The 23,524-nt window shown below is 39.6% G+C and overlaps 1 protein-coding gene across 3 annotated transcripts in view; it reads left to right on the top strand.

Moving 5' to 3' along the window:
* Positions 1–22,858, top strand: part of tsnax (translin-associated factor X) — a 68,685-nt gene extending 45,827 nt beyond the window's left edge. For all 3 annotated transcript variants that reach the window (XM_072559634.1, XM_072559623.1, XM_072559614.1), the window contains 2 exons: positions 7,636–7,763; positions 21,365–22,858. In XM_072559634.1, the coding sequence (XP_072415735.1) occupies positions 7,636–7,763; positions 21,365–21,751 (515 nt within the window). In that variant the 3' untranslated portion in view covers positions 21,752–22,858. The remainder of the gene's footprint in view (positions 1–7,635; positions 7,764–21,364) is intronic.
* The last annotated feature ends 666 nt before the right edge of the window (positions 22,859–23,524 follow it).

Raw genomic sequence — 23,524 nt, forward strand, 5'->3', positions numbered from 1 at the left:
AGTGCACAGCCTATTATGTATCCAGAAGAGATCTGGAGATAATTAAAGCTTTTCCAATGAGGAAACTGGGCACAATTCTATGTCATAGGAATTTAAACTTTATTCAGATCGATAAACTACAATTGTATCATTGGTTATGATCAATGAGTGAGCAAAAAAGATGAACTTTGCAATTCAGTTGATGTTCTGTTTTGTAGAGTTGAGGATATTGTGGCTTAATTGTTATGGTCCTGTACCAGTATCTGGAGGTTGTATATTTAAATCCCACAATGGCAATTTGGAAAATTTAAATTAATTCATCTTGTGATTTGTTGGCTAGCAGCAGATAAAGAGAACATGAAACTGCTTTTCAGTAAAAGCTAACTGGTCCAATCATGTCCTTTAGGGATAGGAACATTGCATCTTTACCCAGTGTGTTTCCAGTCCTGCACTGTGTGGTTGACTCTTTATAAAGTCATTGGTATCTTTTTTATTTGTCCTATTTGTAATTTTTCTTGCAGGCGGAAATTTCCCAACCATATGTTGAAAGATTAACATAGATTTTTAAAGTGTTTGTGATACTTTTTTTTCAGAGTTTGTCTTGTAATGCTACCTATTTGTGGATAGCTTGTTTAAAAATATTCTAAACTGCTAAACATGCTTAAAATGGGAGATAAAGCTCTGTGGAATTAATTTAATTTCAAAATTTTCCTCCTTTCATTGTTATATTTATTAATAAGGCAGTTGTTTGATATTTATTGCTGTCATGGAGATTCTTGGGTACAGTCTCCCTGTCTGCTGTAACACCATTTACAGGAGTCTCTCTGCTTTAATTAGTGGAGAGTCCTGTTGCTCTGAGATCTGGTAGCCTTGTTTCTTGAGATTTGAAAGACTCTTAATTTGGGGAGCATTTTACTTTCTGTCAAATACACCCCGAATGGAAATGTATTGCTCCAAATGTGTCATATAGTTGGTAGTGAAGGAGGGATAGAGAACACTATTCGCAAATCTCTTGTGTGAGCAAATAAGATTTTTCTTCGAAGACTTGAAGTGTAACTGACTAAAATATAATATATGTAAAAGAGAAACCTTGGAACAAATTAAAGAGCCATTCTCTTTGTATGGACAGGACTCTGGTAACATTCTAAGGTTTGCAGTTTAGGGCAAAAGGGAATGAAGGACAAGCCTGTAATCAGGGGCTCAGGTTCACAGTAGGACAAGGACAGAGGGCCTGGTTCACAGTGCAGGACAGCTTCAGCTAACTGAATAAAGTTTTTAGGGAAAGACAAGGCCACAGTAAGTGTGAAGACTTTTAGATTAGGACAGAAAGAGGGTAAAAGACAAGGTGTTCGGAGTAGGACAAGATCAGCATAAAAGGCCAAGCTGGAGAGTGCACTGCAGGATTAGGTTAAAGCACAATGCTAAGGTGAGGACTGGGTGACACAGACCAGGCTCACAAGATAGGATAGAGTGAAATGCCAAGGCTCATGGTGTAGAACAAGGTTGGTATAACAGCTTCCATCTTATAGTGCCTTTAACATTACCATATCAAACAAAATGCAATGAAGAACCACACAAAACAGAATTTCAAGAACAGATATTAGATTAAATTAGATTAGATTCCTTACAGTATGGAAACAGGCCCTTCGGCCCAGTATGTACAGTTTAAAGGAGCATATTCTATGAAGGGAGAGGTAACAAGACAGGGAAGCTTAGGAATGGAATTTTAGAGCTTAGGTGCTAGGTAAATGAAGGCAGAACCAACGGCAGTGGAACAATTAAAATTGGGGATTTGAAACTGTGAAGAATTGGAATAGTAGAGAGTTATTAGAGTTATTGAGCTAGGAAGTTTAGAGATAGGGAGAGTTGAGGCCACTTAGAAATATGAAAACTGATGACAAATAAATGTAGTTAGTGGATGAAAGGGACTTGGTGTGAATTGTAACATGGAGTTTTGGATAAGTTCAACTTGAAGTGGATAAATATCCAGGGTTCACAATGCAGTAACAGGACTAAGATAAAAAACAATGATCAAATGTCCAGAACAGCAAGTGGGTGAAAGGGTTAAAGGCTATAACTGAAGGAGTACAGAATAATTTGCCAAAAAAACAAATAATTTTATTAAATACTCAATTACAAAAAAAATCGAAGTTGAAAAAAATCTAACACTAAAAATAAATGATAGTTTATTTTAAACACGATGGCTTGGCAAATGTGACTATAGACCTCAAATTTTGACATTGCATAAACTAAAAAAAGATTTGATTTTAAAATATGTCCTACACACATTAATTTTGTGCAAAATACTGTAGTTTTTTTCCAGTTTTTCTCAAAACACCTTGCACATTTTATTTTTTTGAGTGCATTTCTCCTTTGATGCCTATTCGAAAAATCTATGTTCTTTGTAGTTTTGTAATTAGTTCCAGTTACATGAAGTAGGAGCAAATTACTGCAGATGCTGGAATCTGTATTGGAAACAACAAATGCTGGTGATCACAGCAGGTAATATGGCCTACTCTACATTGGAGAAAGCAAATGCAGACTGGGTGACTGCTTTGCAGAATATCACCAGTTGGCACGCAGCATAACCCCGACCTTCCCATAGCCGGTCATTTTAATACAGTGTCCTGTTTGCATGCTGCAATGATTCAGTGAATCACAGCGCAAACTGAAGGAACAACATCTCCATAAGACCATAAGACATAGGAGTGGAAGTAAGGCCATTCGGCCCATCGAGTCCACTCCGCCATTCAATCATGGCTGATGCGCATTTCAGCTCCACTTGCCAGCGTTCTCCCCGTAGCCCTTAATTCCTCTAGACAACAAGAACCTATCAATTTCGGCCTTGAAGACATTTAGCGTCCCGGCTTCCACTGCACTCCGTGGCAATGAATTCCACAGGCCCACCACTCTCTGGCTGAAGAAATGTCTCCGCATTTCCGTTCTGAAATGACCCCCTCTAATTCTAAGGCTGTGTCCACGGGTCCTAGTCTCCTCGCCTAACAGAAACAATTTTCTAGCATCCACCTTTTCAAAGCCATGTATTATTTTGTACGTCTCTATTAGATCTCCCCTTAATCTTCTAAACTCCAACGAATACAATCCCAGTATCCTCAGCCGTTCCTCATATGCTAGACCTGTCATTCCAGGGATCATCCGTGTGAATCTCCGCTGGACACGTTCCAGTGCCAGTATGTCCTTCCTGAGGTGTGGGGACCAAAACTGGACACAGTACTCCAAATGGGGCCTAACCAGAGCTTTATAAAGTCTTAGTAGTACATCTCTGCTTTTATATTCCAACCCTCTTGAGATAAGAGACAACATTGCATTCGCTTTCTTAATCACAGACTCAACCTGCATGTTTACCTTTAGAGAATCCTCGACTAGCACTCCCAGATCCCTTTGTGCTTTCAAACTAGGCACTTTACAGCCTTCTGGACTTAATATTGAGTTCAATACCTTCAGATTGTTAATTAAATCCTATATCTTCCCCTTCTTCTAGCTTTACTTGTTACATTCTTCCATGTCTTCTTTTAGCTTTACTTGTTACATTCTCTGTTATCTCTGTCCTCTGTCCCTTGCCTCCACCCCTGTGAGACTGACTGCTCTTTCAAGTCTGGCAGGCAGACATACCATTGTTCTACCATTCCGATCCACTTAATCTAAGCTATCAAGATTTGGAGATGGCAGTGATGGACTGGGGTGTACAGAGTTAAAAATCACACAACACCAGGTTATAGCCCAACAGGTTTATTTGCAAGCACTAGCTTTTTGATCGCTGCTCCTTCATCAGGTGGTTGTGGAGTACCAGGTCATAAGACATGGAATTTATAGCAGAAGTTTACAATGTGATGTAATTAAAATTATATATTGAAAAAGACCTGGATTGTTTGTTAAGTCTCTCATCTTTTAGAATGAACATGTTGGTTTCAGTTCTTACATATGTAAATCGTAGAATTTTTTTAAAGTTACATTCTCAAGTGAACTTTAACAATTGGTGTCATGTCAGCCCAGATAATGCATTGAAGGTGTGAGGTGCCCTGTGTGAGACTCTCTGTGCCACAATGTTCAGATTGATTCTAATCTAAAAGAACGGATATACAGAATCTTATATGGATTCATGCAGTTTTTGAACAAAATAAAATGCAATTCTGCAAGTATAAATTCACCCCACAAACTTATATGTGTGTGCGCGCATGTGAGTGAGTGTGGGTGTATGGGGGGGGGGGGGGGGGAGGTGGGGAAGGAATTAAGAGTGCCTATGAGAGGGTGTGTGTATTTGTGTGTGAGTGTAAAGGGGTATAAGTCTGTGAGTGTGGGAGTGTATGTGCAAGCATTTGACAGAGACCTTGTGTACGATCGTGGCTTATCTGGCTTCAGTTTGTGGCTTCATTGTAGCTTCAACTCCACTTTCTTGCCATCACTGGTACCCATTGAGTCCCTTATTAGGCATTTATCTATCTACTGCCTTAAAAGTATTAAGAAACTGTGCCTCCACTATTCTCTGGTGAAGAGAATTCCACAGTAACAACCTTCAGAAAATAAATTTCCCTTGCCTCTGTCTTAAATGAGAGAACGCTTTCTAAATTCTGTCCCCCAATTCATGTCTCTCCCACAAGGGGAAACATTCTTTCAGCCTATGTTACCTTTAATTTTTCCCATTGTTGCTGGAGCTCTGAGATCTCTGTACATCAGTGACTCTCAGAATGAGAAGTTGTTTGTGTCTGCAGGCTGATTAGCTTGCTTGGACCCTCTGCATAACCCACAGATTACAGAGACATTGCTTTCAGCACGTATTCCGTAAGGTTCCCTCGGGATCTTTGTATGGTTTAATAAGGTCCCCTCTCATTCTTATCTCCATTGGATACAGGCCTGGCATGTATGGCCTTTCCTCATAAGATAACCCCCTCATCTTGCAAATCTGTCAAGCAAATCTTCTCTGAACAGCTTTAAATGCAATCATGTCATTTCTTAAATAAGGCAACTAAAATTGTACACAGTAATCTAAATGTGGTCTCAAATGCCGTACACAACTGTAGCAAAACTTCTCTACTTTTATATTTCATTTGAAATAAAATGGTCCTTTTCCCTTCCTAATCACTTGCTATTACTTGCATACTAGCTTTTTATGAAGCATGTAACAAGACATCCAACTCTCTCTTACTCAGAGTTCTGTAATCTATCTCCATTTAAATAATATGCAGCTTTTTTATGCTCCCTGTATAAAGTGCAACAAATTCTGTTTTCCCATATTATACTCCCATTTGCAACTTATTGCTCACTCCCTTCATCTATGTCCCTTTGCCAACCCCTTGTGTTTTCTTCACAATTTATTTTCCTACCTATGTCATCAGCAAGTTTAGCAACTATACAGTCAGCCCTTTTATTCAAGTCATTGTTATAAATTATAAATAGCTGAGAACCCAGTACTGATCTGAGTAGCATTTCTCTCATTAGATCTTGTCAACTTTAAAATTATCATTATTTATATTTATTCTGTTTCTTGTTTGCTAAGCATTCCTCTGTCTGTGGGAATGTTAGCCCCAACACCATGAGTTGTTATTTTGTTAAGCAACCTTGATGTATCTCAAATGTAATCCAAGAACATCAGATCCATAGCTTCCTCTTTATTTGTATTGCTTCCACAAAGAACTGTCAATAAATTTCCCTTTCTTCATTAAACTATGTTGACTCTGCATTGAGATTTTCTAAATGTGCTGGCTATAACCTCCTTAGCAATAGATCTGAGGCATTTTGTTTAGTGTTATAAAGTTATACAGCATGGAAACAGACTCTTCGGTCCAACTACTCCTCCATGCCAACCAGGTTTCCTAAACTGAAGAAGTCCCATTTGCTAGCATTTGGCTTATATCCCTCAAAACCTTTCCTATCCATGTATCGTTCAAATATCTTTGATTTAACCAGAAGCATCTCGACAAAGCAACCCCATGCAAAGATTGCCGGAACAAGACACAGCAATGCCCCCCTCACTCTGAGTGTTTGCATACTCTTGCCAGTTGCATTCTGTGCTGGAAGTACTTAGGCCTAGCTTTTATAGTATAAGGACCTGCCTTGCTACAAGAACCAGATCTAACCAGGAGAGTTAACGTTTCGGGCATAAGCCCTTCATTCAGGAATGAAGGGCTTATGCCCGAATCATCAACTCTTCTGCTGTTCAGATGCTGCCTGACCTGCTGTGCTTTTCCAGCACCACACTTTTTGACTCTGATCTCCAGCATCTGCAGTCCTAACTTTCTCCCAAATCTAACCAGTTTACTTAATTAGATTAAGTAGCTACAGCACTAGGTGAGCTTATTTAAACTTTCCCTCGGCCGGAAAGAAACAAAATGCAACCCTTAAATGTCTACCTTTCCTTTACCTTTAGATTTTTAAGAATGCAAAAGATTAAGATTTATACACTTAAATTCTACATTTAGCTCAATTCCCAATATTTGCATATTCTTGCCAGACACATTGCTGGGAGCACGTAAGGGACGGATGGATGGAATGATGGAACTGGCTTGTAGCTTCCTGGTTCCTACCTCCCTATCACATATAGATATGCTGTTTTTTAATCTGAAAATTACAGAACACCTCAAAATGCTGGCAAGCCCTTCTTCCAAATCCAGAAATAAACTTGATTCAAATGAACTAATACTACTTACTGGAAATCATTTCCACACACACTGAAGTGTTTGTAAATGCATTGTTACTAAATTTCTGTTTTTTTTGTACTTGATATTTTTTATTGTAATAGAACCATTAGAATATTAGGTATTGCAGTAGATTATTTTGTGACCAGTTCCTGTTCGATTACACCTGCATGTCACACATCTGGCCATTGGGCTTCAGTGTTACAGAAAAACAAATGAAATTTCAGAATGCAATCCCAAAGCACTACAAGCAATGCTTTGATTGTGAACACTCATTCAGAGTTGTTTTTAAATTTGTTCTTTAAGAACATAAATAAGAACAGGAGTTAAGACCATTCAGCCGTATGGGACTGCTCTGACAATCAATGAGATCATGGTTGACTTTCTATTTCAAAATCATTTCCTGCACCATCCCTGTATCACTCAATGTTTTTAACATGTACAAATTTGTCGCTCCCTTTCAGATAGTCGGTGATTGAGTTGAGCCTTCAAAGGCCTTTGGGGCAGAGAATTCCAATGATCACCATTATCTGAGTGAAGAAATTCCACCATTCAATCCTGAATATCTGACCTTATTCTGAGATGGTCCCCCTTAATTTTAGGCCACTTCCCAGCCAAGGAAAATTGAATTGTGAATTTTATTTTGAAGCTTGAGAGTTTATGAACAATGAACAGGAAGTGGAGTTTTTTTTAAAAGTATGAACATACAGTCAAGGAACAAAAGTAGGACGCTTGGCCCTTTGAGCCTATTCGGGTGCCATTCGATAAGAACATGGCTGATCTGATATTACTCTCAGCCTTGCATTTTCCTGATATTCTTGAAATCAAGAATCAAGATTTTACTCATTGCATGATTCACAATGAAACAATGGTATTTTATAACATTCTACTTTTCAGACTTGGTTTGGTTTTAGATGAAGTATTTTAGAATAATGCATTTCCTTTCTGAAAAATGTCAGATGCTCAATGTCTGGATTTCAATATTCTTTGCTTTGAACTGCAGGATTACAGGAATATGTAGAAGCTGTTTCGTTCCAACATTTCATTCGGACCAGAAGCCTCATTAGCCTTGAAACAATTAATAGGCATTTAGTGTTTACTCCAACGGAAGTGGAAGCAGACAATGTTGAGGTGAGATTTATTTTCTATATTTGAAACTATCATAAGAATATTCATCTATATTGTAGAAACTGGCTCATTTGCAAGTAAGTGGCTTGACTTACTAATCTTTGTCTAGTGATTTACACAGGACATCATAATTTTGTGGTCATTGGTTTTCCAAACTTTCAAAGAAGAAGTTTAAGTTCCAATGAAATGAATTTCTTTTATTCACTCGTGGGATATGGGCATCACTGAGTAAGCCAGCATTTACTGCCCTTCCCAAGTTGCCCTTGTGAAGGTGGTGTTGAGCTGCATTCTTGAACCATTACAGTCCACGTGCTGTGGGTTCATCCACAATGTTGTTAGGGAAGGGGTCCCAGAAGTTTGTCCTAGTAACAGAAAAGGAATGGCGATATATTTCCAAGTAGGATGGTGAGTAGCTTGGAGGGGAACTTGCAGGTGATGGTATACCAATGTATGTGCTGCCCTTGTCCTTTTAGATGGAAGTGGGTTTGGAAGGTGCTGTCGAAAGATTTTTGGTGAATTTCTGCAGTGCATCTGTAGTAATGGAATATAGAAATATGTTTTAGGAATTTGGAGCTGGTGATACCTCACAATGAGGAGAGGGATGAAAAGCAAGTTAATGCCCATGTGAACAAATGGGTAAGGAAGTCTTTATTTGGCAGGAGGATCTGGAGAGGGGATACATAGGCTTACAAAGTGAAGTAATGTGGCTGCATTACAGGGCGACTACTTGGGTAATGATACCTGAATTGGTCCAGGAAGAGATACAGTATACAATTGAGGAAACAAACCAATAAGAAGCATGGAGAAAACTGAAAGACTGGTGTGTGCTGTCTTTCACTCCTGCCATATCTGACTGTACCTTGCAAGCTGAGGGATTCTCCATACATCGTATGGACCACATAGCATCCTTGGGTAAGGCAAAGGGTGAAGGTGTATGCTTGCTAATCAATACCCTTCGTGCTCAGACATGCCCCACCCCGTCTAGAATACCTTGCAGTAAAATGCTACCCCTCCTATCCGCTGTGCATGCATATTCACTTCTGCCACCATGACAGCAGTCTACATTATTACCTCAGGCAGATGTAAAGAATGCCCTGGATAAAAGTTATACTGCCACAAACACTCTGGGTATGAAATTCCCTGAGGCCTTATTCATAATGGCTGGTGACTTCAACCAGGCCAAATTCAAGAGGATGCTGCCTAAATAGCACCAACACATCTCTTGCCCCACTGTAGGACTAAACATCCTGACCACTGCTACACAACCAGCATTGCACCATCCCCCGTCCACACTTCAGAGAATAAGATCACAATGCTGTGTTCCTTCTCCCAGTCACAGTATCGTTCACAGAAAGTAATACAATGCTAGTTCAAGGCAGTGGAAGAGCATCTCTGGGACTGCTTGTAGTTGGTGGACTGGCCCATATTCATGTACTCAGCGTAGGAGTACGTCACCTCTGTCATGGATGCCATTAGCAAATGCTCGAGGACTGTGTGCCAATAAAGTCAATCTGGCAGTTCCCCAACAGAAACCTTAGATGAACTGGTAAATCCACTGTCTACTGAAGACAAGGTATGCAACATTCAAGTCAGACGACCCAGACCTATACAGAAAATCCAGATGTGACCTCTGCAAATCCATCAGAGATGCCAAGAGGCAGTACCGGACTAAGTTTGAGGCCCAAACCAACTATATGGATAACTGCCACCTGTGGCAAGGTCTAAACAACAAAATAGAATATAACATGAAGCAGAGCAAGGTAGCGGACAAAAACAAATTGCTTTCAAATGCTTTCTATGCTCGGTTCGAGCAGAATGCCAGTAGCACAATGTCTACTGCCCCGACAATCCGGACACACCTGTTTCCTCCATCACTGCTGCAGATGTCAGATGATTCTTTCTGAAAGTCAACTCAAGGAAAGCGACGGGCCAGGACAGAGTCCCCAGCCTTGCACTTAGATCCTGGCAGAGATATTCACTGACATCTTCAATCTCTCTCTCCTATAAGTCAAAGTCCGCACATGCTTCAAGAAGACCACCATCATCCCAGTACCAAAGAATGTGCATGCAATGTGCCTTAATGACTACTGCCCAGTGGCTCTGACCTCCATAATCATGAAGTGCTTCACCAGACTGGTTATGGCCATGCAAGGACTGCCACAAACACTGCGTAGGACAAACAGGAAGAAAGTTAGCCACCAGGATACACAAACACCAGCTAGCCACAAAAAGACACGACCCTCTCTCCCTTGTAGCCCTACACACGGATGAAAAAAACCACCATTTCGACTGGGACAACACATCTATCCTGGGACAGGCTAAGCAAAGACATGCCAGAGAATTCCTAGAGGCCTGGCACTCCAACGCCACAATGCCATAAACAAACGCATAGATCTAGATGCCATCTATCAACCCCTCAGAAAACGAACAGGAAATGACATCACCACAAACCCCAGGAACCCCATCCAGGAGAAAGATATAAATAGAAAGCAGGAGACAACAGCTTCGCTTCACTTGGAGGTCGCCACTGATAGCCAGGTAATAAACGTCTGGATATCAAACCTACAGCTCAGTGAGCAAACCTACACCCCCCTGGTTATGACCCAATTCACTTCGAGCCACTCAGCCTACTCATCAACTACAGCTTCACCTTCAGTGCCATACTCCCCTCTGGACTGATCTCAAAACTCCAAGGTGGTCTTGGCTCCGCCCTCTGCAACTGGATCCTCAGCTTCCTGACCCATAGATCACAATCATTGAAGATAGACAATAGCATTTCCTCCACGATAACCCTCAACACTGGAGCCCCCCTGTGTTCTCAGCCCCCTACTGTACTCCCTGTAAACTCATGACTGTGTTGCCAAATTTCACATGAATGCCATCAAGTTTGCTGACGGTACCACCTTGATAAGATGGATATCAAACAACGATCAGCCAGAATACAGAAAGGAGATAAAGGGTTTGGTGTATTGGTGCAATGATAACAAACTCTCTCTCAATGTCGGCAAAACAAAAGAATTGGTCATTGAATTCAGAAAGAAAGGAGAACATGTGCCCATCTACATTGACACAAGTGGTGTTTGAGAGTGTCAAGTTCCTAAGAGTTACGACAACCAAAAACCTGTCCTGGACTTCGCACGTGGATGCGATGGTCAGTAAGGCACAACGCCTTTTCTTCCACAGGCAGCTTAGGAAATTTGGCATGCCCATAAGGATCCTCACCAACTTTTACAGGTGCACCATAGAAAGCATACCATCCGTGTGCATTATGACCTGGTAAGGCAACTGCACTGCCCAGGACCATCAGAAACTACAGAAGATTGTGCGCATGACCCAGACTATCACGGAAGATAACCTCCTATCCATGGACTCCATTAACACTTCTCGCTGCTGTGGAAAGTTTGCTAACATCATCAAAGCCCCTTCCCACTGTCACAAAGCTGGTTCCTTTTTTCTAAAAGCTGTTCCTTTTCTCAAGAATACTGTGTCCTTGGGTTTTTTTCAGAGGGGTCATAAACCATTCCTGGTTCCGAGATGACTAATTTGGTACAGAGATTAAAGGGTATTGAGAGGCCTTTTTGTTTATATGTACACAGATGAGACTTCAGGCCAAAGTAGTTATGTTTTAGAAGTGACCTGTAGAATGTAAGGGGAGTGGATAGGTCTAGCAGTTCAGTTCAGAACTAGTTAGGAGTTCAACAGTGAGTTGTGTGGAAATTCTCTCTCTTTCTGCCCTTCTAACTTCAACCTGTAAGCACCTGTTCCATTTTCTTTATTGTGTTTTAATGGAGTTTGCTTATTGGGATTGTATTGTATATTCGGAACAGCATAATTAAGTTTAGTTTGGATAGACCAAGTTCTGTAGGGGTTCTTTATTCTGTTCTTTGTGTTTTATTGTGTTATTTTTTTGAATAAATTTCTGTCTGTTTTAAAACGTAGTAGTCAACCTAGCCAGCTTGCTCTGGGTAATTCTCACTGTACACTTACCAAAACAAATTGCAAAGTTATGTTCTGGGTTGCCTGCTCAAGAATGTTTTGAGTGGTCTGGCCTAGTCCATAACACCACCCCGGTTATAATCTCTTCCAACCTCTTCTGTCAAGCAGAATATATAGAAGCTTGAACACATGCATTAATGGGTTCAAAAACAGCTTCTGACCTGCCATTATTAGACTAATGACTGGACTTTCTAACTTGAAATAATGTTGGTCTTGTTAAGGTTGATCTTGCTTTGCACACCTCCTGTGCAGTGTAACCTTGTATGCCTCACTCTGGCTGGGCATCCTATGATCTATATGTCCTTGCTTGCTATGATTTGCCTGTACTGCTCGCAAACAAAGCTTTTCACTGTACATAGGTACAGGGGACCACAATAAATCAAGTCAAATTAAATCAAATGGGAGAAACAATAGCAAAAAGCCAAAATTATTGGCTCTTTATTAAACATAGTATTTGGAACAAATCAAAGGAAAACAAATTAAAGGCACAAATGTTGGTCTTATAGCCATAACACTTATGTGACATTTTGAAAGGACAGGAAGGAAGAAAAAGTTGGCAGTGTAGCTTTGTTAGTATGGGACAGAATAAGTATAATAGCAACAAATGATCTTGGATTGGAAGGTATAGAATCTATGTGGGTAGAAGTAAGAAAAGACAAGGGGAAGAAGACCTTGTGTGAGTAGTCTATTGGTCCTTTAACAGTCACAGTACTGTAGACAGAGATAAACCAGGAGATAATGAGGGCATGTAATAAGGCAGAATGTTAATGATGGAGTCTTTACTCTTCTTGTAGATTGGGAAAGTCAGATTGGCAGAGGTTGCCATGAGGGAGAATTTATAGAATGTATACAGGACAGTTCCCTAGAACAATGTCATGGAGCCAGCCAAGGCAGTACAGGCTATTTCAGATCTGGCAATATGTAATGAGGCACTGGATGTAGGTTTGCTTGCTGAGCCGGAAGGTTCATTTCAAGACGTTTCGTCACGCTATTAGGTAACATTTTCAGTGGGCCTCAGGCGAAGCACTGCTGATAAGTCCTGCTTTTTATTTGTATGTTTGGGTTGATGATGTCATTTCCTGTGGTGAAGTCATTTCCTGTTCTTTTTCTCAGTAGGTGGTAGATGGGGTCTAACGCGATGTGTTTGTTGATAGAGTTGCCATTGGAATGCTCGTGCGTGTGAGAGTTCCTAGAAGCATGGCATTCCAGCCGGAACTCTATCAACAAATACATCAAGTTAGACCCCATCTACCACCCCCTGAGAAAAAGAACAGGAAGTGATTTCACCACAGAAAATGACATCACCAACCCAAAGAAACCCAAACATATAAATAATAAGCAAGACTTATCAGCAGTGCTTCACCTGAGGCTCACAGATGTTACCTAGTAGGGTGACGAAACGTCTGGAAAGAACCTTCCAGCTCAGCGAGCAAAGCTACATCCAGAACCTCAACCTGAGCTACAAATCTTCTTAAAACTCGCTATGTAATGAGGCAGTTTTAATAGATGATCTCGGAGCAAAGTAACCCCTAGAAATGCAAAAATGAATATGGGCTCCGTAGAGAATGAGACTGGGGAAATAATAATAGAGAAACAGGAAATGACAGAGGAATTGAATAAATACTTTACTTTCCAAAAATACTAAATCCAGGGGCAAAAGGTAGGGATGAAATAAATACCATGGCTATCACTAGAAAAAGTACTTGGGAAACTAATGGGGCTAATGTTCAATAAATCATCTGGACCTGATGGGATATGTCTTGGGATATTAATGGAAGTAGCTACAGTGATAGTTGTTATGCTGGTAGCAATCTTCCAAGAATCCTTAGATTCTGAAAATTCCAAACAGCTGGAAAACTGCCCTTTTTCAAAATGGGAATGAGACAATAAACAGACAACTATTGGCTAGTAAGCTTAACATCTGTCATTGTAAAAATGTTAAGAGTCAATTATGAAGACTATAATAGCAGATCATTTACAAATGCATAATATAATCAAGTCAATGTGGCTTCACTAAAGGTAAATTATGCTTGACAAATTTATTAGAATTTTTTGGGGAGATAACAAACCATTTTTTTAATCCAAAAGGGGAACCAGTAGATGTAACATACTTGGATTTTCAGAAGGCATTCAGTAATACACATAAGGCTGTTTAGAAAGGTGTGAGCCCATGGTGTTAGGGTATTGTATTGGCATGGAAAGAACATTGGCTCATTACTGGAAGACCGTTGGGATAAAGAGTGCATTTTCAGATGCTGAGACTGAGATGAGGAGAAAGTTCTTCACCCAGAGCACTCTGTCATTGAAAGTGGTGGAGGCCAAAATATTGAATATTTTCAAGAAGAGTTAGATATAGTTTTTAGGACTAAAGGGATCAAAGAGTATTGGAAGAAAGTGGAAATAGCTATGATAATGTTGAATGGCAGAGCAGACTTGACAGGTGGAATGGCTACTCCTACTTTCTATATATATCCAGCTTCCTTTTGAAACCTCGTATGGAATCCACCTCCACTACTTTTCCAAGCAGCGCATTTCAAATCCTAACAAGTCTGAGTAAAGAAGTTTATCCTCATTTCACCCCTAGCTCTCTTGCTAACAGTCTTGAAATTGTGACGCCTAGTTACTGATATACATAGAAACAGAATATCCTTTACATTGTTAAAATTGTTCATAATTTTGAACACCTCAGCAAGGTCACCTCTTAATCTTCTCTCTTCCACAGAGAATAAGGCCATTTTCTCTAACTTTCCTTGTATCTAAAATCCTTCATTTACATCCTTCCTTAAATGAGGTGCCCAGATTCTCTTTCAATATGGTTAGATATCGATACCACCCAGGCAGGGTGCTCCCTTATTAGCTTGCTGTTTTTGGACAAAATGAGGATAGTTAGGGAATATTGCCATAACCCAATAATTATCAATACTGTTAAAGCATGGAGGGCAATTTGGCAGAGGGGAGGCAATATTGGCAAAACACCTTCTCTTACACTTATAGTGGGTATGCTGGATTTTCAACCGGGGATGATAGATTCAGGCTTCAAACATTGGACAGCTGGAGGTGTGTCTTGCATGGGGGATTTATTTGAAGGAGACACAATGATGTCCTTTGATCAGTTAGCACGGAAATATGAGCTATCTAACAGGGACCTCTTTCATTTTTTTCAAGTTAGGGATTTTATTCAAAAAAAGACTACACTTTTGACTGATCCCTACAAATCCAACATAGAGAGGAAGGTGCTCAGTGCTAAAGAGTACACTTTCTGTCAGCACTTTATATCAACAATTGGGGTTGCCCCCTCAGTTGAGTTCAGTAGACTGTGCAGGGTGTGGGAGAGAGAGCTAGGTGTTGAGATCTCCTCAAAGGCATGGGAAGATATTTGGGAAAACGCAAGAAAGATATCAATTTGCAATAGGACCCAGTTGAAGATTTTCCCCAGGGTCCACTTGGCTCCAGATCATTTGTAAAAATTTAAGCCAGGAGTATCTTCAACATGACCCAAGTGCAAGGTTGGTATGGACACTCTTACCCATTGTCTCTGATCCTGTGGTAAGCTTCAAACATACTGGAGCGCTGTGGCGGGTGGAATGGAGGGGAGTTTGGGTGTAAGGGTGAAGGAGGGCCGATCTCTCCTCTTCTTGGCCTGTCCAATGTGTTCCCTATAGATGCAAATAAGAAAAAACTTTTCAACATCCCTACTTTCTGCACAAGAAAGAATATCTTGTTAGGTTGGGCATCCGAAAATCCCCTGGGCCTGTCGGGTTGGTGGAAGTTTGTTATGGAGCATATCCCCTTGGATTTTCTCACAAGTATGAGCTCTGCCATTCACCACAAAAACTGAGAACTTCTAGGACATGGCAACCCTTTTTGGAATACCTGGACACAGATTTATCTGCTACACTAATAAGGGCTTTTATATAACCATAACGACTGTGCTTTACGAGTCCAACATCCAGGGAGGAGGAACTGCAAACGTATGAGTGTTTTGTTTGGTTGAGTTGAGTTATTACTATTTATTAATTTGTTGTTGGTTATTATTTATTTAGTTAACTAGTTAGTTGGTTTTTTAATTATATATTTTTCTATATATATTTATACATTTGTACATGAGGGTGGGTTGGGTTTTTAAAACATTTTTGTGTTCTTTCTGTGTATTGTTTCAAATTGTATTGTTTTGTATTTGTGGTAATATTTTTAAAAATCTATTTTTTAATAAAAATATATTAAAAATGATAAAATGCCCAGAACTGAACACAATACTCCAAATGTGGTCTGACCAATAATTTGTAGAAGTGTAGCATCACTTCCTTTCTTTTATACTCCATGTCTTTATTTATAAACCCAAGGATCTTCTAAGCCTTCTTAACAACTGTTTCAAATTATATTCCTGATGAAGGGCTTTTGCCCGAAATGTCGATTTTCCTGCTCCTCGGATACTGCCTGAACTGCTGTGTTTTTCTAGCACCACTCTACTCCAGAAACTGTTTCAAATTGTTTGGTCACTATCGGAGAATTATGCAAGTGAACCCTGAGGTCCTTCTGCTGTTGTACTCCCATCAACGTTGTTCCATTAAGCCTGTATTATCTCTGCATGTTTCTTCTACCAAAATGCATTACCTCACATTTCTCTACATTAAAATGTATCTGCCAGGTGTCTGCCCAGATGGCCAGCCTGTCAATGTCCCTCTGAAGTCGATCAACATTATCTGCACAATTCACTTTTCTGCCTAGCTTAGCAAAGTATGCAAATTAGAGATTTTGCCCTCAACACCCATCTCCAAATTGTTATAAACCAGAAAAAACAAGGGTCCCAACAATGATCCACGACTTTCAATTTGTCTCCAATCTGAGAAATGTCCCTGTTGCGTTATTGTGGGAAACATTTAACAATGCCTAATGGGAATATTGGCCATACTCCTGGGTTATAGATCAGTAAGTTAAAAAGACTGTGGCAAAAGGTCAGAAACAGCATTCATGACACAGGCTGAATGTAAACAAATTCTGCAACTTTGACAAAATTTCAGTAATCTTCTTAATGGCTCCTTGTATATTTTGAACTGCAGATTTTAGCCTAAATAAAACATCTGTACTCAGAAACAAAGTTATGGAATGAGATGAATTGGTTTTGAAAAACCAATAAGGCAAAGTTCAGTGTTATGGATGGTAAACATTTCATCATAATCTCTCACTTCTGAGCATATTTTAAAATATATAAATGATATGCTTTCCTTTGTAAAGACACGAAAGTTGGAACAGAAATTGAGAACAATGTGTATCTTTCCCTCCCTCTAGTTTTAGCCAAAATTGCTGCAGTGTTATTAATAAATGCTGATTATTGTCAGTTCAAATTGATTTTTTCGAGTATTTTTGATTTCTTGTGTTCTCAGAGATCCCAGCTAATTAAAATCCGACTCAACAATGTATACTTGCCGATGTTTCCTATCTTTTAACCAACTTCTAATTCATGCTGACAGGCACCCATCAATTCTAAATAGTTTTAATTTGCTAACCAACCTGCCATGTGGCAGCATATTAAATGCTTTCTGAAAGTGCAAATATGCAACATCCACAACACTACACTCATCCATTGCTTGTGTCACCTTGTCAAAGAACTCAAATCAAATTTGTCAGATATGACCTGTCAATGTTAACAGTTTAGTATTAACTTGTTTTTCTCTAAACATATGTTTACCTATTGGCTTCCATCAGTTTGCCCACTATTGATGTCAAGCTGACAGTCTATAGTTTATCTTAAATAATGATGTCACACTTGCAATCCTCCAGCACCCCCCAGGGACAAATCCTGTGTTAGGCAAGGCCTGCAAAGTTTCTGTCAACAACTCTGCAATTATTCTCTTACTTCTGTTAGTAATCTTGTTTGCATCCTATCTGGGCCGAGAGAGTGTTGCTGGAAAAGCACAGCAGGTCAAGAATCCTGATGAAGGGCTTATGCCCAAAACATTAATTCTCCTGCTCCTCGGATGCTGCCTGACCTACTGTGCTTTCCAGCAATGCACTCTCGACTCTGATCTCCAGCATCTGCAGTCCGCAATTTCTCCCTGCATCCTATCTGGGCCTGGTTACTTCTCTACCTGGAGTGCTGCCAGCCTATTTTAGCATCTCTTCTTTATTGCTATACTGCCCATTGCTCCACACCCACATTTTCAACTTGGCCATTGTCGCCATTATTTGTATCTCTATGACTCTATGACAGAAGCAAAATAATTATTTAGTATCTCTGCCATACTCTTTGCTTCAGTGTGCAGTTTCTCCTGCTTGTTCCTTATGGTCTCTACTCAATCCTTAACTAATCTTTTACTATTACTATGTTGGAATAAAATATTGTTGTTTGTTTTAATACAGCCTGCCATTCTTTCCTCATGCTTCCTCTTAGCCTTCCTTATTCTAGCCTTAGCCTCTTTCCTGCATTTGAGATACCTTTCCTGAGTTCTGTTGCTATTATTATTCTGGTATGCATCTTATGCCTCCTTTTTCTTTTCTCATCTACTCGAGCATTGGATACTCCATATTTATTTCTCATGGCTAAGTACCTAGCTTGCACCCTCATCTCTCTTTTGAAATTCTCCCATTTTTCATCCACTGTTTTATCCAACAAAATGCATTTCTAATCAACCTGCTCCATTCTGATGTTCTCTACATAGCTTGCCTGATTTCCCAGGACCACATCCAGCACATACCTACCTGGTCGGACTGTAAATGTACTGTTCTGGAAAATTCTTTTCCACTCTTTGCAGGAATTTCTCCCCTTCCATGCCCCACATCCTACTTTTTCCCGAGTCTACCTGGGATAATTGAAATCACCAACTATCACAACCCTAATTGATCTGCACACTTCTAATTGCTCCCCTGTATTTGGAGGTTTATAATAAACATCCCAAAAAGTTACTGATCCCTTCCTGTTTCACGCCTCCAACTATATAGATTCTATTGATTTGAGAACTGCATCTTGTTCAAGGATCTTTGACTATCTTTGACTAAGACTGCTAAACCTTCTCCCTTCTTACCCACCCTGCTTTAATTAAAAGACTTATAACCTGGGATGTCAATTATCCAATCCTGTTCTGCTTGTGTCACTTTTCTGTCAATGCTATTGTGTCATATCCCCCTAGAGCAATTCCTGCTTCCAGTTCTCCAGTTTTATTTACAATACTCTGTGTATTTATATACATACAATTTAATCCTGCCCTTATCTCTTTCTTGCCCATTGTTGGAGACCATTCCTTTGTCCACTGTCAATACTCACCTTCCCTATTTTTTGTCCTCTCTAATACTTCCAAAACTAGGTCCAAGCTTGGCTGGACCATTCTTCCTTTGCCCTACTGTGGCTGACTTTGAAGTTCAGCAGGCTCTGTTTCCCTTGGTTTGTGGAGGAACTGTTACTTTAGAGCTCAATAGTCTAGAGTCATAGAGATGTACATCGTGGAAACGGACCCTTCGGTCCAACCCGTCCATACTGACCAGATATCCCAACCCAATCTAGTCCCACCTGCCAGCATCCGGCCCATATCCCTCCAAACCCTTCCTGTTCATATACCCATCCAAATGCCTCTTAAATGTTGCAATTGTACCAGCTTCCACCACATCCTCAGGCAGCTCATTCAATATACGTACCACCCTCTGTGTGAAAACGTTGCCCCTCAAGTCTCTTTTATATCTTTCCCCTCTCACCCTAAACCTATGCCCTCTAGTTCTGGACTCCCCCCACCCCAGGGAAGAGACTTTGCCTTTTTATTCTATCCATGTCCCTCATAATTTTGTAAACCTCTATAAGATCACCCCTCAGACTCCAACGCTCCAGGGAAAACAGCCCCAGCCTGTTCAGCCTCTCCTTGTAGCTCAGATCCTCCAACCCTGACAACATCCTTGTAAATCTTTTCTGAACCCTTTCAAGTTTCACAACATCTTTCCGATAGGAAGGAGACCAGAATTGCATGCAATATTTCAACAGTGGCCTAACCAATGTCCTGTACAGCCGCAACATGACCTCCCAACTCCTGTACTCAATACTCTGACCAATAAAGGAAAGCATACCAAACGCTTTCTTCACTATCCTATCTACCAGCGACTCCTCTTTCAAGGAGCTATGAACCTGCACTCCAAGGTCTCTGTTCAGCAACACTCCCTAGGACCTTACCATTAAGTGTATAAGTCCTGCTAAGATTTGCTTTCCCAAAATGCAGCACCTTGCATTTAGCTGAATTAAACTCCATCTGTCACTTCTCAGCCCATTGGCCCATCTGGTGAAGATCCTGTTGTAATCTGAGGTAACCCTCTTCGCTGTCCACTACATCTCTAATTTTGGTGACATCTGCAAACTTACTAACTGTACCTCTTATGCTCGCATCCAAATCATTTATGTAAATGACAAAAAGTAGAGGACCCAGCACCGATCCTTGTGGCACTCCACTGGTGACAGGCCTCCAGTCTGAAAAACAACCCTCTGTCTTCTACCTTTGAGCCAGTTCTGTATCCACATCCCTTCTTCCCATTGCTCCGGAAATGCATATTATGATTTGACTAAAAGAGAAGTTCATCCCAATATTTAGTTTCAAGGAACTTTTGGACATGATGTTAGATAAGTGACAAGACAAAGCAGAGTCGAAGTTGTCAAGAGAATTGGGTGTCATCAGCATATATGTGGAATCTAATGCTTTGATTTTTTGACACTGTCATTCAAGGGCATAAAGATGATGGGAAATAGAACACGCTGCAAAGATAAGTCATTGCTGGACTCCAGAGGAGTTAGAATAAGAACTTGAGTGTACAGAAATTTTAGTTTAAAACTTGTTTCATTGAATGTTGTTCCTTTGCCCCTCTATGCCATTTGCTATTTCACTGATATTCTGTAGAATGTAGTCATTACAGAATTTTAATTTTACAACAAATCAAATCGTATTATTCGAGAATAATATTCATTAATCCTTTTACAACTCCAGCTCAAATCCCTTGCATTGATCTAAGGATTTTTTGTCATCAATCCACTTTTCCTCCCCCAATAGGAGCAACAATGATATTTTTTCTTCTGATTATTTTGGTATTGAAATGTTGCCAGTAGTCTTGCTAATCATATATCCCATGAGATCAAAATATGCTTTTGCCAAGAAATCAGAATGTGATAGTAAGATGTAATTGTAAAATTGCTCATGTCAGTGTTTTGCAGAGAATTTGGCAATGGTGATAAGCACATAAACAATATCCACTTTTGGTACTCATATTTCCTAATGGCCCACTAATTTTCAATTCAAGATGAAAATACCAAGAAATATCAGGCCTGTCTGGGAATCCAGATATGGTTACTGCATTTTTCATTCATAAATAACAAATCAATAGGCACCACAAATTGGATGTGACACCTCTATAAACCGAGTGAATGATGGGATTACGTTTACCTATTGTTAGATATACTCAAAAATGTATTTTAGTACGAGAATCAAATAATCAAAAGGAACAAGTGCTGTCAAGATTTTATTTAATATTTTATAAGTAACTTTTTTCTGGTTATTAATTACTTAAAATTCTTGCTTTTGGCAATTGGTAGTACTTAATTTAATATGTATTTTCCAATCCTGTTAATGCTTTTCATTATGCAGAACTCGGCCTTGTCTGATTCACAGGATGAAAAACAAGAACAAAAATCCCTTTGCCTGCAGGTGACCCCCACAGACTACCTGTTGGGGATCGCAGATTTGACTGGTGAATTGATGCGCATGTGTATCACCAGCGTAGGCAATGGGGATATTGAAACACCTTTTGAGGTGAGCCAATTTCTACGTGCTATCTATGATGGATTTACTTACATTGGTAATACTGGACCTTATGAAGTTTCCAAGAAGCTTTACACATTGAAACAAAGTCTGGGAAAGGTGGAAGATGCTTGTTACACATTGACTGTGAGAGGCTCCGAAATTCCAAAACACATGCTTGCTGATGTGCTTACCTCAAAAACATCCATGAGCGAACATGAGGAAGGTGTATAACTCGTCATATATCAGGGAGAAAGGGATTATAATAAAAGCTATTTGTTAGCTTTGTATGAGATACATTTGTATAATTGTTTTGTTCAGTTGCAGATTATGCAACCAAATGATCCAATATTAGATGCTTTCACATTTTTGCAAGTGTTCAACTGTAATGTGTGTATTACATTACAGAATTTATTTTCTGGAGGTTGCTTTGACTACAAATATAGTTGAATTTTTAACTAGGATTTTAACCTAACTCCAAAATACTGCTTCTGTTCAAAATGAGTAAAAACCTTTTCAGTTTAAAAAAATACATTCAATAATATGAGAATCTGATAACACTACTACTGCTCCTTTATAGGAAGATCTATGAAGTCTCAATTATGACCTAATTTTGTTTTCAAGTTGATGATGCTAATTGGTGATTGGCTATCAGATGGGTTTCTCTTTTTTACCCCCATATGTCCTTTGTTTTATAGGGTTTGCGGTCAGTTTTCAATAGAAATATCTGCCTTGCTATGAAAGTGCTTTTTTGATGAAAGTTCTACTTTTTGTCTCTCAGAACTAATTCGATTATGTTTCAGTAGATACAATAAAGAAACTGCAACTCTTACATTAATTCTTAAAATTTAAATTAGGAATTATAATCAGTTTATTTCGATTCTGTGGATGATGCAACTACATTCTTTAGACCAGTAAATTGAATAAGGCACCTTAAAGAGGAAATTACAATTGTATGTATTATGAAAACAGAAAATGTTGGCAATAATCAGGTTGGCAGTACCTATGGAGAAGGAGAAACAGCATTCAGGTTTTAGGTATGTTACTGTTACAATGGCCTGAGACATCAATTATGTCTCAGGCTCCATAGATGCAGCTTGACCTGCTCAGTAGGCTCAAAGTTGTTTTTTGTTTTTATTTCAAATTTAAACATTTGCAGTATTTTGCTTCTGTGTTTTCATATGTTGGCTTGATTTGCATCTTTGAATATGAGGTCGGTATTAAAGTTCTATTAAGTCTTTAATATAAGTGAATAATAATTAAGAATATTGTTGCAAAAATTGCTGTTCCATTTTGTGTACTTGCTTAACCATAATAAAACAGTTGAAAAATAATGAAAAATCAGAAAATAGTGATTTCGTACCAACGATTTAAATCAAAAGCAGATCAGACTAATTTACATAATATTGCAAAGTCTGAGAAAACAGCCCCAACTTATTCAGCCTCTCCTTATAGCTCTGAACCCTTTCAAGTGTCACAACATCCTTCCAATAGGAAGGAGACTAGAATTGCACGCAATATTCCAAAAGTGGCCTTACCAATGTCTTGTACAGCCGCAACATGACATGTGTATAAGTCCTGCATGGATTTGCCTTTCCTAAACGCAGCACCTCACATTTATCCAAATTAAATTTATCTGCCACTCCTCAGCCCATTGGCCAATCTGATCAAAATCCCGTTGTACTCTGAGTTAACCTTTGCTGTCCATTACACCTCCGATTTTGGAGTAATCTGCAAACTTACTAACTATACTTCCAATATTCACATCCAAATCATTTACATAAATGGTGAAAAGCAGTGGACCAGCACCAATCCTTGTGGCACTCCACTGGTCACAGGCCTCCAATCTGAAAGGAAACCCTCCACCACAACCCTCTGTCTTCTACCTTTGAACCAGTTCTGTACCCAAATGACTATTTCTCCCTGTATTCCATGAGATCTAACCTTGCTAATCAGTCTCCCATGGGGAACTTTGTCGAACGCCTTACTGAAGTCCATATAGTTCAC

This window comes from Chiloscyllium punctatum, chromosome 3, assembly GCF_047496795.1.
Source record: "Chiloscyllium punctatum isolate Juve2018m chromosome 3, sChiPun1.3, whole genome shotgun sequence".
Taxonomy (NCBI): domain Eukaryota; kingdom Metazoa; phylum Chordata; class Chondrichthyes; order Orectolobiformes; family Hemiscylliidae; genus Chiloscyllium; species Chiloscyllium punctatum.